General features: G+C 30.9%; 2 protein-coding genes across 3 annotated transcripts; both read right to left on the bottom strand.

The window, feature by feature from the left end:
• Positions 1-97: 97 nt before the first annotated feature.
• Positions 98-4472, bottom strand: LOC108320831 (uncharacterized). 2 transcript variants are annotated; one of them, XM_017552378.2, is made up of 7 exons: positions 4284-4472; positions 4109-4210; positions 3778-3892; positions 3356-3471; positions 2142-2330; positions 1177-1319; positions 98-435 (listed from the first exon to the last, which is right to left on the bottom strand). In XM_017552378.2, the coding sequence occupies exons 1-7, from the start codon at positions 4403-4405 to the stop codon at positions 254-256; spliced, it is 969 nt and encodes a 322-aa protein (XP_017407867.1). In that variant the 5' UTR covers positions 4406-4472; the 3' UTR covers positions 98-253. The 2 variants fall into 2 exon arrangements, with proteins under 2 accessions (XP_017407867.1, XP_052725310.1); XM_052869350.1 differs by lacking the exons at positions 4109-4210; positions 4284-4472 and adding an exon at positions 4029-4045.
• A 1610-nt stretch (positions 4473-6082) lies between these two features.
• On the bottom strand, positions 6083-10438 carry LOC108320896 (WEB family protein At3g02930, chloroplastic). The gene is made up of 3 exons (XM_017552490.2): positions 9861-10438; positions 9009-9264; positions 6083-8602 (listed from the first exon to the last, which is right to left on the bottom strand). Exons 1-3 carry the CDS (start codon positions 9875-9877, stop codon positions 6293-6295), a joined length of 2583 nt encoding a protein of 860 aa, XP_017407979.1. The 5' UTR covers positions 9878-10438; the 3' UTR covers positions 6083-6292.
• Between the last annotated feature and the right edge of the window lie 4694 nt (positions 10439-15132).

Here is a 15132-nt window from a genome sequence, read left to right as displayed (position 1 = left end):
TTAAAATATACATAAGACATGCTCTTCGAAAAAAAGAAATAGTTGGAAAGCAGTAACTTTCATGTCGAGGAGACAGACATTTTTTACTATATTGATATTTTCAAAGGCTAATAATGTATATATATCCATTTCATGTAGCTTAACGAAGAGTATAAATCCTTGAAGGGGCATATAGAGGAATATAAAATAGAAGAGAGATGGATGCAAGCTGCAAAAATCATCACTATAATGCCCTTCTTTAGTTTGGCCAACTTCAAGCACTAAGAAGCATAGAGCTCACTGAGGAGAGCTTAAACTTTCGAACTTTTGAACCATTTTCAGGCTGAAAGATTATCTCTGTACTTGATCTTACGGTTTCTTCTTTCCACTCTGATTCGGAAGCACCTTCACCTCTGTAGTCCCGCAACCTGCATAGAACTTGAAGCCTGGAAGGAGCTGCAAATCATTCCAAGTTAGTCAAAGAAACCGCAAACCAATGACCAAATCAGTACAACTATAGAAAGGTTGCTTTCGTGATTTTTTTTCCCCTCCCTCAGAGAAAGGTATTTATCAGTTGAAACCATAGTTTTACTGAAGATCATTTGCCTCAGGTATTTATTTACATCATAATTAGATGAACCGCAGCATTAATAATCAGCAATGAGGAGATAAAAAAAACGCCTTTCTTCTGACTTCCAAATATCAACTAAGATGCGTTTGATGTACATTGAGGGACAATATAACTAAAATAGCAGAATATAAATATTTGAATTACAACCCAAATTTTGTTGTTTGGTGACTAACTCACAGCCCAACCACACAAGAAGTTGAGAGAGACGGGCTAGAAAGAGTAGAGGGGGCAAATAGAGGAAGAGAAAGTGGCTAGGAAGTAGAACTGTCACAGATAGGAAGGTCTTTTTTTTTGTAACTTTTGGATGGTGTTTAGTCCAGTCCTTTAATTTTTAGCATACCAAGGGCACCTCTAGCGTATAAGAGCTAATTTTAGAATGTTAACATTCTTTCTCCCTTCGCACAGTGATTTTGTGCCTTGATTCTTCTTGATCTTAACTCATACTTTTAACATAAAGGAGTATACTACTTTTACTACGTTTCGGGGATTGAGGATATCATAATCACTGTTAAGCAAACAAATACAACTGGAAAAGCACAACCATAATTTATTCCCAAAAAGATTACCCAGTCCAAACATGCTTGTCTTTTGGATTACCACGCGACTAACTTTTGATCTTCTAATATGTCTTAAAGCCTCAACATCTTCTCGTTTGCCCTTAAATTCCAGAAAGTCACCCAATACGTACTTGTTGCCTTTAAGCTCCACCCTATAAACCAAACAATCTCTTTGTAAGTGAAAAACTACGATTTGGTAACTATTAAATGATATCAACAAAGCTCCAAAACACAATGTTATGAAGGCATGCATATCTGATTTCTAAACCCCATTTTGATCACAACTAACCCAAAAACTGATCAGAATCGAAGATTCTGATTCAGAATAATTTCCTCGGCTGCACCAAAATCATTTTCTTAAGTAGGGACTAAAGCAACATACATTAGTGTTTTAAATCATCCAAAAGGAAGGCACTGAAATAGTGAAATCACAAATATATATATATATATATATGTATGTATATATATATATGTATATATATATACATATATATACATATATACATATATATATATATATATATATATATATATATATATACACACACACACAAGTAAAATACATGGAACCACCCATTAGTCATTTCATAACAGTATTAAAAATCTCTTCAATAAAGAAAAAGAAACCCAGCTGAAGGCTCGAGTGGTCCTATGCATTGTGGCTCGAGTGGTCCTATGCATTGTAGCTCCAAGCTAGCTTTAGCATGATCATTTCTAACTCTGAGATGCTACATACATAAATCCATTATCGGGCCTTCTCTTAATAGAGCATTGATGTTGAATGGGCTTTTGACACACATTCAGCAAAGAGAAACCAGATTTTTAACAAGCCAATATCTGATAGGTCACAGATGGATTCACATATTTGCTTCCCTAAGCCAAGGTTGTGTAAAGGACCCTTTAACAAGCCTCGAATTGCAACAAGTTTTACTAAAAAAATGCAGTGACTAATCAAGTACAAAATGGTAACTAACCTATCCCATATTGGTGCTGAGCTAAGGACAAAATCAAGATTCTGATTAACAGATTCCAGCATATCCTTCTTCCCACTACGAAAAGCACTCTTTACCCAACTAGACAGTTTGCTCTTTGCCTCTGACTTCAGTTGAATCCATTGATCATGGGTAATAACTTCAGATGGAAAACCATCTACAGGAATGGCACTGCAAATACAAATAAAGAGATTAATTAATAATTTTGACATGCATTAGCAAAAGAGGTAAGATAAAATTCTCAGTTGCCTTTGACTAGATTTGCAGATGCATTTTTCATGTAAAAAATACTGCTTCTCAAGTAATTGAACCATACTCCAACATTTGCAGCTTCTTTAACATATACAAAAATTTAACTAGAAATTATACAGAATTTATTTCTTCATTTCATGCAAAGATTTCATAAACATGTAAATAGTAAAATAGTCATTAGTCCGTTACAAGTATTGTAGTATACTAATACTCTTTGGACACTCAGGTATGCATTTTCAATTGTTTTTTTCCCTGATACTGCCTGATACGTATCTGAAAAGTATCCATTCTTTTTTTCATTTGATCTTTTTTCTGATGTGAGTTGGATACTTCTTGATATATATCTGAAAAAATTTAAAGCTTCTAGTCCAACTATGTTTTTCCTCATGTTGTGAGATGAATTCATGTACATACATACTCTTTTACTCATTCTTTGAAGAAAAACAAAATGGACCCAAAATTAATGATATCTGGTTTATGCGCATTCAAACCCTCAACTTTTGTCTAAAAAGGATGAAGAATATAATGTATAGAAAAGGACAGACAAGTTGTGGGACATTAGTGAAGCATGCATGACCCAGTTGACAATGGTGTTGTGTTAGGCTTCTTGAATTGGCAGAGTTTCCTCTTCATGAAGCAAACTTAAAGCTTTTTTATTTTTTAGATGATGGTAATGGAGGAGAGAAGAATGATACCGTTAGCATTAAACAATAGCATACTAATGATGTTACTCAAGAGTCAATACTCATTTTGAGTTCTACACAGAATGTACTTATTGATACAGTTACCCAAGATTCAAGATTAGTTATGATATTGGCGCGGCAACTATACTTTTTGTTATGATTACAAATCACAAATCAAAAGAGAGTAGGATCTAAAAGATTAGAAGAAGAAATTGGCACTAATAATAGTGAGTAAAATTACAAGTAGATTCAAAATCATACCATAATTTAGGATTTGGAAGTATAACTTTGCAACATATGTATCCTTCAGGCAGAGCAACCCCTCTCTGTTCAAGATATGATTCGAGAATAGAAGCTTGCTTCCGTGTTTCTTCCACCTGTACATAATTTGAGAAAACAGTTGACGAACAAACTTACTAATTAGGCAATCGACTGGTGTTCTTCCACGTCCAATGTAGCAGTATCGATAAAATAAATAAAAAAAGTGAGCAAAAAGAAGCCCAAATCACTCTTTATAGTATAATTTAATAAACATCCAAACCAGTTTTTAATTCATCCCATCTTATGAAACAGCATTCTGTGAGGCAATTAAAGATAATATTCAGCATATATAAGAACATAATAATAATAATAATAATAATAATAATAATAATAATAATAATACGATTTCAGTGGTTCCTTACAGGATCAGGGTGACGCTCTGCTTTACGTTTGTCTGGCTTTTCACAGAGCCAGCTACCATCGCCACCAATTGTCAAAATTCCTGAGTAGTTTTTCACAGAAACCACCGCCAGCTCTCTGCAGTATAATAAGTTGAAATTCAAAATAAAAACGAAACCATACTTCAATTATCTACAATATATCGAAGAAAAACTTACAGTAGTAGCCATTGCCAAAATAACAAAAAGATTGAAACGAAGAAAAGAGAGAATACTGTTTGGTGAGAAGAACAATATCCAGTAGTAGACATTGCCAAAATAACAAAAAGATTGAAACGAAGAAAAGAGAGAATACTGTTTGGTGAGAAGAACAATATCAATGCTCTGTCGAGAAGCAGTGTCAGCATCGGGAATTCGAAGACCCACATACACATTTGCTCCATAGATTTTTTTAAGCCTGAGAAAAATTGAACTTGATTTGTGCCCTAGAAGAAAAATAGGAAAAAGAAAGAAGAAAAAGAAAAAGAGACCTATCAGCGACGGAGAAAAGAACAGAATAATCAGATCCCTCCATGTCTAAAACATCGTCGTCGTAAAAGAATCGTCGGAACAATTTGTAGAAGACCAAACCGAAGATAATCTCCAGCCACATCGTTCGTTGCTTCTTCTTCTTCGGTCTTCCACCCACATTGACTACTCCCCAAGGTTCCTGCTTCAAATTTATACTCTTCATATCTATTTTTCTAATACATATTTTATTCCGTCTTTTAAAATTGTTTAACTTTTTCTTTTTTATTTTCACCACACTACATTACATAAGAAAATTATTAAATTACTATTCGTGAATACATCCACTGACTGAAAATATTAGTAATAAGATTAAATTAAATTGTGTTTATTGATTTGTCGACGTATATCAGATTTAATTTGTTTTTATCATAAAAGTCGGCTGGTATAATTTTTTGAAAACATAAAATCATACTGAGAAAAGAAAAATGAGATTGATTGAATGTGAAGTATATTAAAACTGAAATTATACCAAATTCACGGTTCGGTTCAACTTGATTCGTCTTTGGTTCAGTTCCGCTTGTCTCGGTTCACACGGTCATGGCCACTTATTACCATGTTAGTTTGAGACATGAAATTTTTTTAAAAATATAATAAAAAGAAATTTAAAAGAAATATAAAAAAAATTCAAAAAACCACATATATTAGTATAGAATTAGCTACAAAACTTAATTATTTCAATTTTTTTTAAAATAAAAACTCAACTATGACAAAAAAAAATTGAAAAACCTATCTAAAATAAATGTCACCAGAATTATTAAACCTATTCTTAAAAAAAATTGAGAAACCTATCTAAAAAAGTCACCAGAATATTTTAGGAGACCGGAAACGTATTTCCAAACGTATTGTTTATTATTTTTGTGACTTTCTACTTGAAAGTATACTGCTTCAATGTGAGATTTACGTATCCATACTTATGCTTAATCTCTCAATAAAACGCATTACCTTCTATTATTACACTTTTCTGAAAGAAAATACTTTTGTTATATATAAAAAAAATTAATACGGCTTAAATGATGTTACCAACGTCCTCTCATACAAGTTGAAAATATGAGATAGTCTGATTTGTAAAATATCACAAATTCATACGAATACACCAATGGAAGATGAAGATGGGTTTAGTATGTTGCAGTTATCTACCAATGAGAATACTTGGAACAGTAAAAACAATGTTAAATTTTTTAGAGAACTTTTGTGATTTTAACCAAAAAAAAAAACATCACGCACGTGCATGAGGATTTGATTAATTTAAAATGAAAAGATTGGAAAATCATCAGTTAATATTATAAGCAATCTCAACAGGTTTTTTCATCTGAGTATTTTATTCCCTGCAGTACATTTCCTCAATATAGAAAAACTGCCTCCTGAGGGGAAGAGACAAATGCAATCAACCAAGAGAATGTGCAGAATCGCTGACTATGCTGAATCAATCATTGTAGTTGTAAACTTGTAAGGAAACCAATATGTCAATCAATCATTAAAGTAGTAACTTTTTTCTCTATTACATACAACATGCAAAAACATGTTTTAACAAAACAACGTAGAAATTCAGATGTCGATCAGAAGGATTGTAATTAAGCACTGTGTGTATGTTGAGAGAAACAGCAAGTGGTGATTATATGTCAAAGGGGTAGCAAACATCAGAAGTTCTATCTAACTTTCATTGGAATGAAGATAAGATGGTATAAAAATACAATCCAACTTGCCACTTCTTAATTTGGTCAGATCTGTGTAGAAGGGCAAGAAGAATCAGAACAACAGGGGACAAAAAAATAACAATAATTCCAACACATACAATTTACTGTCAACATGGAGAACCGCAACCAAAATAAGTGACTAGAGTAAGACTCCTAAACAATATTACATGCCTCAGTCATTCTTTAAAAGCTATTCATCAAGAAGCAAAATCATAAAGCAAATACATGCAAACAATTTAATGTTCAATATACCTGCCAAGGTAAAATGTTGTAAACTATTTGTGATTGCTACCACCCTTTTTCTTCAGCAGGCTTCCAAACTTGCCAAGCAAAGGCTTCTTCTTCTTCTTCACTTGCTCCTTTGATGGTGAGTTCCTCCCACTATCATCAACGTTCTCTTTTAAAGAGGCTCCATTCATCTGCTCAAAGCCCTCACCACCCTCTTTCTTTGAGTCAACTTCATCTTGTAAGGATTCAGGCTCTGGTTCTCTCTCTGGAGAGAATTCCTTTTTCTCAATCTTGCAGCTCTCCCACATTTTAAATTCTGCTTCTGCAGAATCATCTTTTCCTTTATCTGCATCTTCTTTCACTTTTCCATTCACATTCACAGCTTTGGGAGATTCAGTTTTCTCAGACTTGTCATCCAAGGGAATACTTTCTTCCTGTAAGTTTTGCCTGAGTCCCTCTTCATTGGATGAAAGCTCTACCTTCTTGGACAAGTCCTCTCCGCCGTGTCCGTTCTCTTCAGAGAATTCAACTACTTTAGGAAGCATGTCATAGTCTTTCTCACTGTCAGTAACATCCCCATTTTCCTCAGGCTGATTTCTGCTCGTAGCTTCATCAAGCATCTTAGATAACTCCTCCACCTTCTTAATAGATGTTGATTCCCTCGTTCGAAGTTCTTCATTTTCTTGAAATACGTTCTGAAACTCGTTTTCTTTGTCCAATAGACTCTCCTTCAACTTCATGCTCTCGGCCTTTGCTTCTTTAAGTTCTTCCTGCAAGTGGATCACCTCAGCCTCAACTTCCTTGAGATTTTCCTTTAGGTGTGCTTCTTCCTCCTTCTTGGCACCAGCTTCTTCCTCAGTTTCCTTGAGTAAACGAATCAGCCTGTTGATTTCTTTTCCAAGGGATGAGTTCTCTTCTTCAGTTAGATTTAAGCAGTTGACAAGATGATGTTCTCTCTGTTCCCACTCTGCCTTGGAGCATTCCATGTTGTTCTTGGAATTTTCAACATTACATGTAAGAACATCAATCTCATGTCGTGCATCGTTAAGCATGGACTCGTATTTTTCATCAGTGGCTTTCAAGACCAACTTTAAATCTTCAATCTGAGATTCATAGTTTTCATGTTCCACATGGCTGGCTAATAGCTTTTCCTTGGCATCCCTGGCTTCTGCAGATACTTCATGCAAAGCAGAAGTTAAGCTTTCCATCGCACTTTTAGTCTTTTCTTCTTCATCCCTACAGATCTCTAATTCATTGATAAGTTTGTCTTTGTCTTCTAATAGGGTCTGAACACTGGAAGCTGCAAGCTTTTCCCTATTCAAAGCCTGAGCCTTCTCTTCTTTGACTGTCTGAAGTTCAGATTCCAGACTTTCAACCTTCTTTGACAATTCAAGACTCCCTTCCTTAGCCACAAGAAGACAACGCTCTGACTCCTCAAGATCTTCTCTCTGTCTACCAATTGTCATTTCCAACAATCCCACCTTCTCTTTAAGACTAGAAATTTCAGATTTTGCTTCATGTAACAACTCATTGCTTCCTTCCAACTGTTTCGTTACTGATTCCAAAGACACTGATGTAGATCTCTCCAACTTATTTGCTTCTTCAACCTTCACTTCTAGCTCCTCGACCTTTTTCGTCCACTCCTCTAGCAGACTGTGTGCATAAGATTCAGCCATCCTGGCAGCTTCAAGCTCCACATTAAGATGTTCAATGTGATTTTCTTTCTCCGTCAACTTCACATCATAATCCTTTGCCTTTTCAAGTTCTTCATTAAGAGCATCAATCTCTGTTTGCAGCTCAGATACAATCTTGTTTTCCCTAGCCTCGGTTTCCAGCTTCGAATCTAGTAAGGCCTTCAAATGCATCAGTTCAGCTGAAAGAATCTCGGCTTTCTCCACATGAAGCTCCGCAATTTTAGTTGCATCGTCAGCATGACTCAGTGCCTGGTTCTTTGCATCACAAGTCATGGCAAGTTCTTGCTTAATCCGCTGAAGCTCCTGAGTAGTGGAGAGAAGAGAAGCCACATCCAAAGCATGCTGGTTCCTCACACTTTCCAGCTCTTTCTGCCACTCCACTTCCTTCGTCTGAACAGCTTCAATTCCAGCCTGTTCCAACTCAACGGCTCGGAACTTCTCAATCTCGGAATCCTCCTCGGCCCGCTTCTGAGCCACCATTGCCTCCATGAGTTTCTCATTTGCTTCCTCAGCCACTCTCTGCGCTTCTTTCAGCTCATCAATCGCTTTTGCCTTCTCTTTTTCAGCCTGAATCAGCTGTTCCTTTGCTTTCTTTAGATCTTCTTGAGCAAGATTTAACTGCGTCTGCAATTCTGAACCCTTCGCAACTCTTGGAAGTTGTTTCTGGAATTCAAGGAACATAATAAGCATGTATAAGGAGACAGATAACCAAAGAAAAAGTATGACTACACAGATTTTCCTTTTGTGCCATACCAAACTATCAATATTCACATACCACTTACAGTACATCTTATAAATGGATAAAAAGTCGTGGATAACATAAACTTTCAAATTCCCAGAAAAAAAAATGTCAAATAACTAACAAATGGTAACACATTTAACTTTTACTTATTTTATATACACTTGTTAACAGACTTGAGACTTTAGAAAATTCAAAATTTTCACAGAAAAACAGAACTGGAAAAGCAAGCAGTCCAACTTTCCCAGAGTTTCCATTTAGTAATAAAGCCAGATATGACTAATCAATCTCAGATAAGAGGTGATACAAAGTACATTTACTGTAACTTACATCAGGTGTGGTGGATGCAGGTCTTGGTGATTTGCGCTCGGTGACAGGCTTTGAATTCGAAGCTCGTGGCGACGATTTTTCTGCAGAGAGGCGCAAATTTTGCAGAGGTGATGGCGATTCTGACTCCGATTTGGACACTCCTTTGCTGAGTCTACTAACTCTTGGAGTTGCAGGTGACGTTTTGTTGGGAGTTGATGGCCGTGCCTTGTTGGGAGTGGCCGGAGTTGCTTTGTTGGAGGTTTCCGATAAACCGGATCTATCAGATTCACAATGTCAGCTTCATACTGATGCATTGAATGAAATGAAAAGACATGACACTAAAATGTAACAAAATGCCATATTTGCCTCCAATCAGACAGATGGATCTAAGCCTAAAAAACCAAATTTTAGTACCAAACTCAGCATCTAAACGCATCGTCAAGCCAAACTCATCAACCGAGAAACAACCACCAACCGATAGAAAAAGGAGATACTAAGTCAGTAACTGCCACCCAGAAGCAAGAATTAGGGCAAGAAACACACACGGAGATGCAATCACAAATGAAAAACACAATCCAGCAAGAACAGTAGAAGATCAAGACTCAACAACAACCAAAAATGGAAATAAAGGAAGCCCATCTTAAAATTTCATGCACGCTCCAAACATAAACCCAAAAAACATCGAAATTTACACAGATGAAGAAAAGGGCGTTCCAAATGTCTTCAAATAGCAGATCAAAACCATCAACTACAAAACCACACAGAACAGAAGCGAATTCGCGAAAGCCGTACACGGAAGAAAGTAGAAGAAACCCACACCAGATCTTAAAGCAATAGAGAAACCCACAACACAAAGCACCGAACTTGACATACCTGGATTTTGAAGCCATGTTGGTAAGAAGCGACGACCAAGTAACACCAAAACGTGAGAAGGTGTTGCCTTTGCTGAAAGTGTCAGTTGCAGAACCGATAATGCTGAAGTTCCAACATTGTCAGAAAGAAGAAACCGAACAAATTCAGGATCAGGGTAAGATTAAAAAAAAAATCAAATTTTTTCTTGTCTTTCTTTCTTTGGCTTTCGGAAAATTACGTGAAAGAGAAGAAGACTGTGAAGAGGAATTTACATAACACAAACATAAACCAGAGCCAAATAAGTTGGTCTGGTTTTTCTGTCTCCAAAGTAGCCACACCAACACACTATACTACACTATGATATGATATTCTCTCTCTTCAACCTTCTCTCATTTTCATCTTGTTTTTTCTTTCTTCCTCTCTCAGTGGAAGCAGTGGATGCATATCTTGAAGTTCAATGGAGTGAAAAGACAAAAGTAACCTTAGTTTTCTTAAATCTGTCAAAGGCAAAGGTATTTGTAGCTTTTTCAGAAGCAAAGACCTGTCTCTGACTCTTCCAACCTTACCCTTCTTTTCAGGAAAAAGAGACACTCTGCCATGGGATTAGGAACTACCCCTGTGACTCCTTTTTTTCCAATTTATTCTCCAAATTTAAATTTAAATTTTATCACGGTTGAATTTCCAACATGTGCATGTGTCGAAATTTCAAAACAACTTCATAAACTACAAAATTAATTTGAAAGAGATAATTTGAAAGAGACAGTACTGCATGTTAGCATTTGTTTTTCCAGGTTGGATTATTAAAAAAAAGAGATATGTGAACTTCAAATCACCAAATAACATTCATGGTTTTTGCTTTTCTCAACTTTTTTTATCTTTAAGATTTTGAAAAATATAATTTTACACGTATAAATTTTTTTACATTTATTTAATACTTTTTTTTCAAAAAAATACAAAAATTTAAATTTTTATGATATTTTATTTTTATACTTATGTCAAATAAATAAATGTAAAAGTGTCTCTTAATTTTACTTAATGATTTTTTCTCTGCTATATATATTAATTTCTTTTAAAAAAATTGCCTTTTAAATATATTTATTTAATTTTGTAAGTAATAACTATTATTATAGATTCATTAATACAAAACGACAATAAAAATGTTATTATATGTAAGTTCGAATAAATAAAACTTATCACATTTTATATTAATAAATCTGAAATAAATAAATTTGACTGTAATGTTGGTTTGGATAAGATGAAGGGATAAAAATAGAGAAAATAGGATGAAATGGATAAAAGAAATTAAATTTAAAAAGTATTATAAATATTTAACTTGACTAAAAAAACATATTTTAATATTTATAAATTTTAGGTTTTTTTAATTTTATTTTTATGATATATTCATTGTCAGATATAATAATAAAATATATAAAATTATAATTTATTATAAAAATAATTATTAATATAATTGACTGTTGTTGTAGCAATATTCTATTAAAAAGTCCTGATAATGTTTATCAACGTAATCCTAAGAAAAAGGGACACGAAGGATTTGCAGTAAAATAAATTTTAAAAAAAAGTTAATTTTGTATGTATTTTGAAAATACTGACCTTAGTCGTTCTAGAAAATTTATAATAGTTTCGTGTGATTTGAATATGATTATTTTTCAATTGAAATTTTCATGGTTTGTGTACAAAATAAATGAATAAAATTTCAACTATATTGTCAAATAGAGTAAGATAATGTATGTATTTGCGTATAAAGACTTTTTATTGACTAAGAAAATGATACATTATGTTCATTCTCTACATTTTATTTTTAAACATTGGATAAAAATATTGACTTTTTTTGTAAAGACTAACTAATAAATTAGGTTGAATTTTATAAATTGGAAGTGTAAGAGTTGAAATTATTATAAATTGAAAGTTGAAGGCAAAAGGCTCGTAAGTTAAGCCATGTTTAGATTTTTCTTATTTAAATATAATATAAGAAAAATTATAATTTTTTATTCTTTGTTCTTAAATTAAAATTTCATGTCATAAATAATATAAATGCAATTGATTAAAGTAAAGAAAAATATCTAATGGACTAATAGATTACGTCATACTTTGATTTCTTTTATAACGGATCAGATCAATTTCCGCAAAAATTGAATTTAATTTGAGTTGTAGATATTCAAAATGTTTGAAAGATGATCTTTTGATAATAAAAGAAATCACTTCAAATGAGAGTAATATGATCATTAAAGAAAAAAGACCTTACTTTTGTAATCGAAGAAAAAAAAAGGAAAGGCCTTACTGTGTTCTTTATTGCTAAAGCGATTTACCAAACATAATCCTAACACAATGCCTCATAAATCTAATTTTATACACCGTGAGTTTTAAATTTCTGAGAAATGACAAAATCTCATGTAAAACAATAAACTATATCATCCCAAATATTGATCATTTTAGAGTTTCAATTTAAATTATTTTTAACTTTGATTTCTAATTGATAAGAAATTATTAAGTCGAATAAAAACATAAGTTTTGATAATTTATCTTATTATTGATATTATAGTGAACATTAATTTCTCAAAGCAAAATAAACGAAGCCTACACATTTTTTAATTTAACTCAATTTTAGAAATTAATTTATAAAATAAAATTTATAATTAGTTATATATTATAAATTCGTTATATCTTTATTCAATTACAATAGCAAAGATAGTAAATAGAAGCACTTATAAAGAGTTTGTTGGTGAAGATAGACAGCATGGAGGGATCACATAAGGTGAAATGAAAGAGTTCTTTTATATATGCATAATGATATTTTGACAACATTTTAACACTGTTTACGTGTCATTCTGTGATTGATCTATATTACTGTTTACGTGTCATTCTGTGATTGATCTATATTGGTGTTTATGATTATTATTATTGATTGTGGAATAATTTTGGACCAATTACAGAATGACACGTAGACAGTATTAAAATGTTGTCAAAAAAATGTTATCAAAATATCATTATTCATATATATATATATATATATATATATATATATATATATATATATATATATATATATATATATATATATATATATATATATATATATATATATATATATATATATATATATATATATATATATATATATATATATATATATATATATATATATATATATATATATATATATATATATATATATATATATATATATATATATATATATATATATATATATATATATATATATATATATATATATAGTGTCAGAGTTTGTAGGATGGTAGTTTGTGATTTAAGGTAGTGTGGTGGAGTTTGGTAGAGACGATATTTTATTGCGTGGTGGTGTTTAGCATTGAGCTAAGATAAGCAATGGCATTTTTACAAACATGTGGTGGTCTCAAAAAGTGGGTGGGAATCTGACTTGGTGGTGGTTACGAATACGCAATCACTTCTGTCTAATTAGTTTTTATGAATTTAGGTTAACTTAAATTTTGAAGCACTATCATAATGATTTTGAATGTTATATAACTGAGAGACTGACTTATAAATATTAACACAGTGATAAACTTATACAAATCTGAAGATAAAGCCAAACAGAGAATATTTGAGTTTTGGATGCAACAACGGATGAATAACCTTAGAAAGTGATGGTCATGTTTTTGGACATAATCCAAAACACAGAGAATCACACGAATGTTTTTGGAGAATACGACGTTGCAAAATTATCTGACAACTCACACCGTGAGATACGAATTCAAACTTTTTATATTTTTAATTATAAATTTTAAAACAATAAATTTAGACATTTTAATTTTATATATTTTATATAATTTTTTAATTTTATTTAATGTTTTAAATTCAAACTTATTTATATATTAAACTTAAGGACAATATATTTCACAACGCTTTTTTCATAACATTTTAACATCATTTGTGTTATTTTGTGATTGGTCTATATTAGTGTTTATGATTATTATTATTGATTGTGAAATAATTTTGAACCAATACAAAATGACACATAGATATGTTAAAATGTTGTGAAAAAAATATTGTGAAAGAATATTATCCTAAACTTAATGTCTTATTGAAATAGACATTACTACCGCCAACACACTTTCCTTACTTACCTTCTGCCTGTGCCAACCATCGCCGTAGCTGGAACTTCAACCATCAATTTCAAAATTTAAAATCCTATTAAAACTTTTTTTTTCTTTATTATTTAAAAATCACAATATTTTATTATTTTCATCATTTTCTTTGGAGCTAGCTTTAGATTCATCAATCAAGAGTGTTTCATCCTACACCTCCAACATCTCATTCTGCATCTCCAAAAATTCCATTTTTAACCTTCTGACATCCTGCATCTCCAACTTTTTTAAAAATTTCATTTCTTCTCTTTCTTATTAAAGATATTTTAATAACTATTTTTTTATTTTCTTCTCTTTCTTATTAAAGACATTATACACTACCTTAAAATTAATTCTAACTTAATTTAAAATTTTTAAATATTATTTAATATAATTTTATATTTTAATAATTATTAAAATATGATTTATATTATAATAATAACTATATTAAAAAAATAAAAATAAAATAATTAAAATAAAAATAATAATAAAATAATAATAATAATATAAAATTTGACTTAATATATTCAAATATATTAAATTATATTAAAATATTAAAATAAAATAAACAATTATTAAATTGAAAATAGAAACAAAATTTTTTAAAAACTTGTTACCGAAAATCAGTTTTGTTTTTTATTTAAAATTTAATCAATATTTAATTTAATTAAAATTATAGCATTATTTATTATATTTTTATATTTTAATAATTATTAAAATATGATTTATATTTTTATAATATTTTTATTAAAAAATAAAAGTAATAATAACTAAAATAAGAGTAAAAATAATAAAAATAAAAATTATATTAAAAATCACATTTAATATATTTAAATATATTAAATTATATCAAAATATTAAATTAAATTAAATAATTATTAAAATTTAAATAAAAAACAAAATTTTAAAAACGTTAGTCGGATATTGATGTCCGATAAATTTCTAATTGGATATGGATATCCGATAAATAAATTTTTCTAAAATTTTGATTTTTATTTAAATTTTAATAAAACTATTATAAAAATATAATAAATAATGTTATAATTTATTATTTTGATTTTTTAATAAAACTATTATAAAAATATAAATTATATTTTAATAATTATTAAAATATAATAAATAATGCTATAATTTTTAGTTAAAATAAATATTGATTAAAATTTAAATAAAAA

Source organism: Vigna angularis, chromosome 10, assembly GCF_016808095.1.
Source record: "Vigna angularis cultivar LongXiaoDou No.4 chromosome 10, ASM1680809v1, whole genome shotgun sequence".
Taxonomy (NCBI): Eukaryota; Viridiplantae; Streptophyta; class Magnoliopsida; order Fabales; family Fabaceae; genus Vigna; species Vigna angularis.
Note: the sequence above shows the minus strand (reverse complement) of the source record. Positions and strands in the feature narration are given on the sequence as shown.

What these genes read in the sequence shown, in the direction of transcription:
- LOC108320831 (XM_017552378.2), bottom strand. Translation starts at nt 4,405, where the DNA reads ATGTGGCTGGAGATTATCTTCGGTTTGGTCTTCTACAAATTGTTCCGA. An exon ending in CTTCCAAATCCTAAATTATG is followed by an intron (nt 2,331 to 3,355) that starts GTATGATTTTGA and finishes TTGTATTTGCAG; the next exon opens with TGCCATTCCTGTAGATGGTT. An exon ending in TCAGCACCAATATGGGATAG is followed by an intron (nt 1,320 to 2,141) that starts GTTAGTTACCAT and finishes TTTGGTTTATAG; the next exon opens with GGTGGAGCTTAAAGGCAACA.
- LOC108320896 (XM_017552490.2), bottom strand. An exon ending in CTGCATCCACCACACCTGAT is followed by an intron (nt 8,603 to 9,008) that starts GTAAGTTACAGT and finishes CTTGAATTCCAG; the next exon opens with AAACAACTTCCAAGAGTTGC.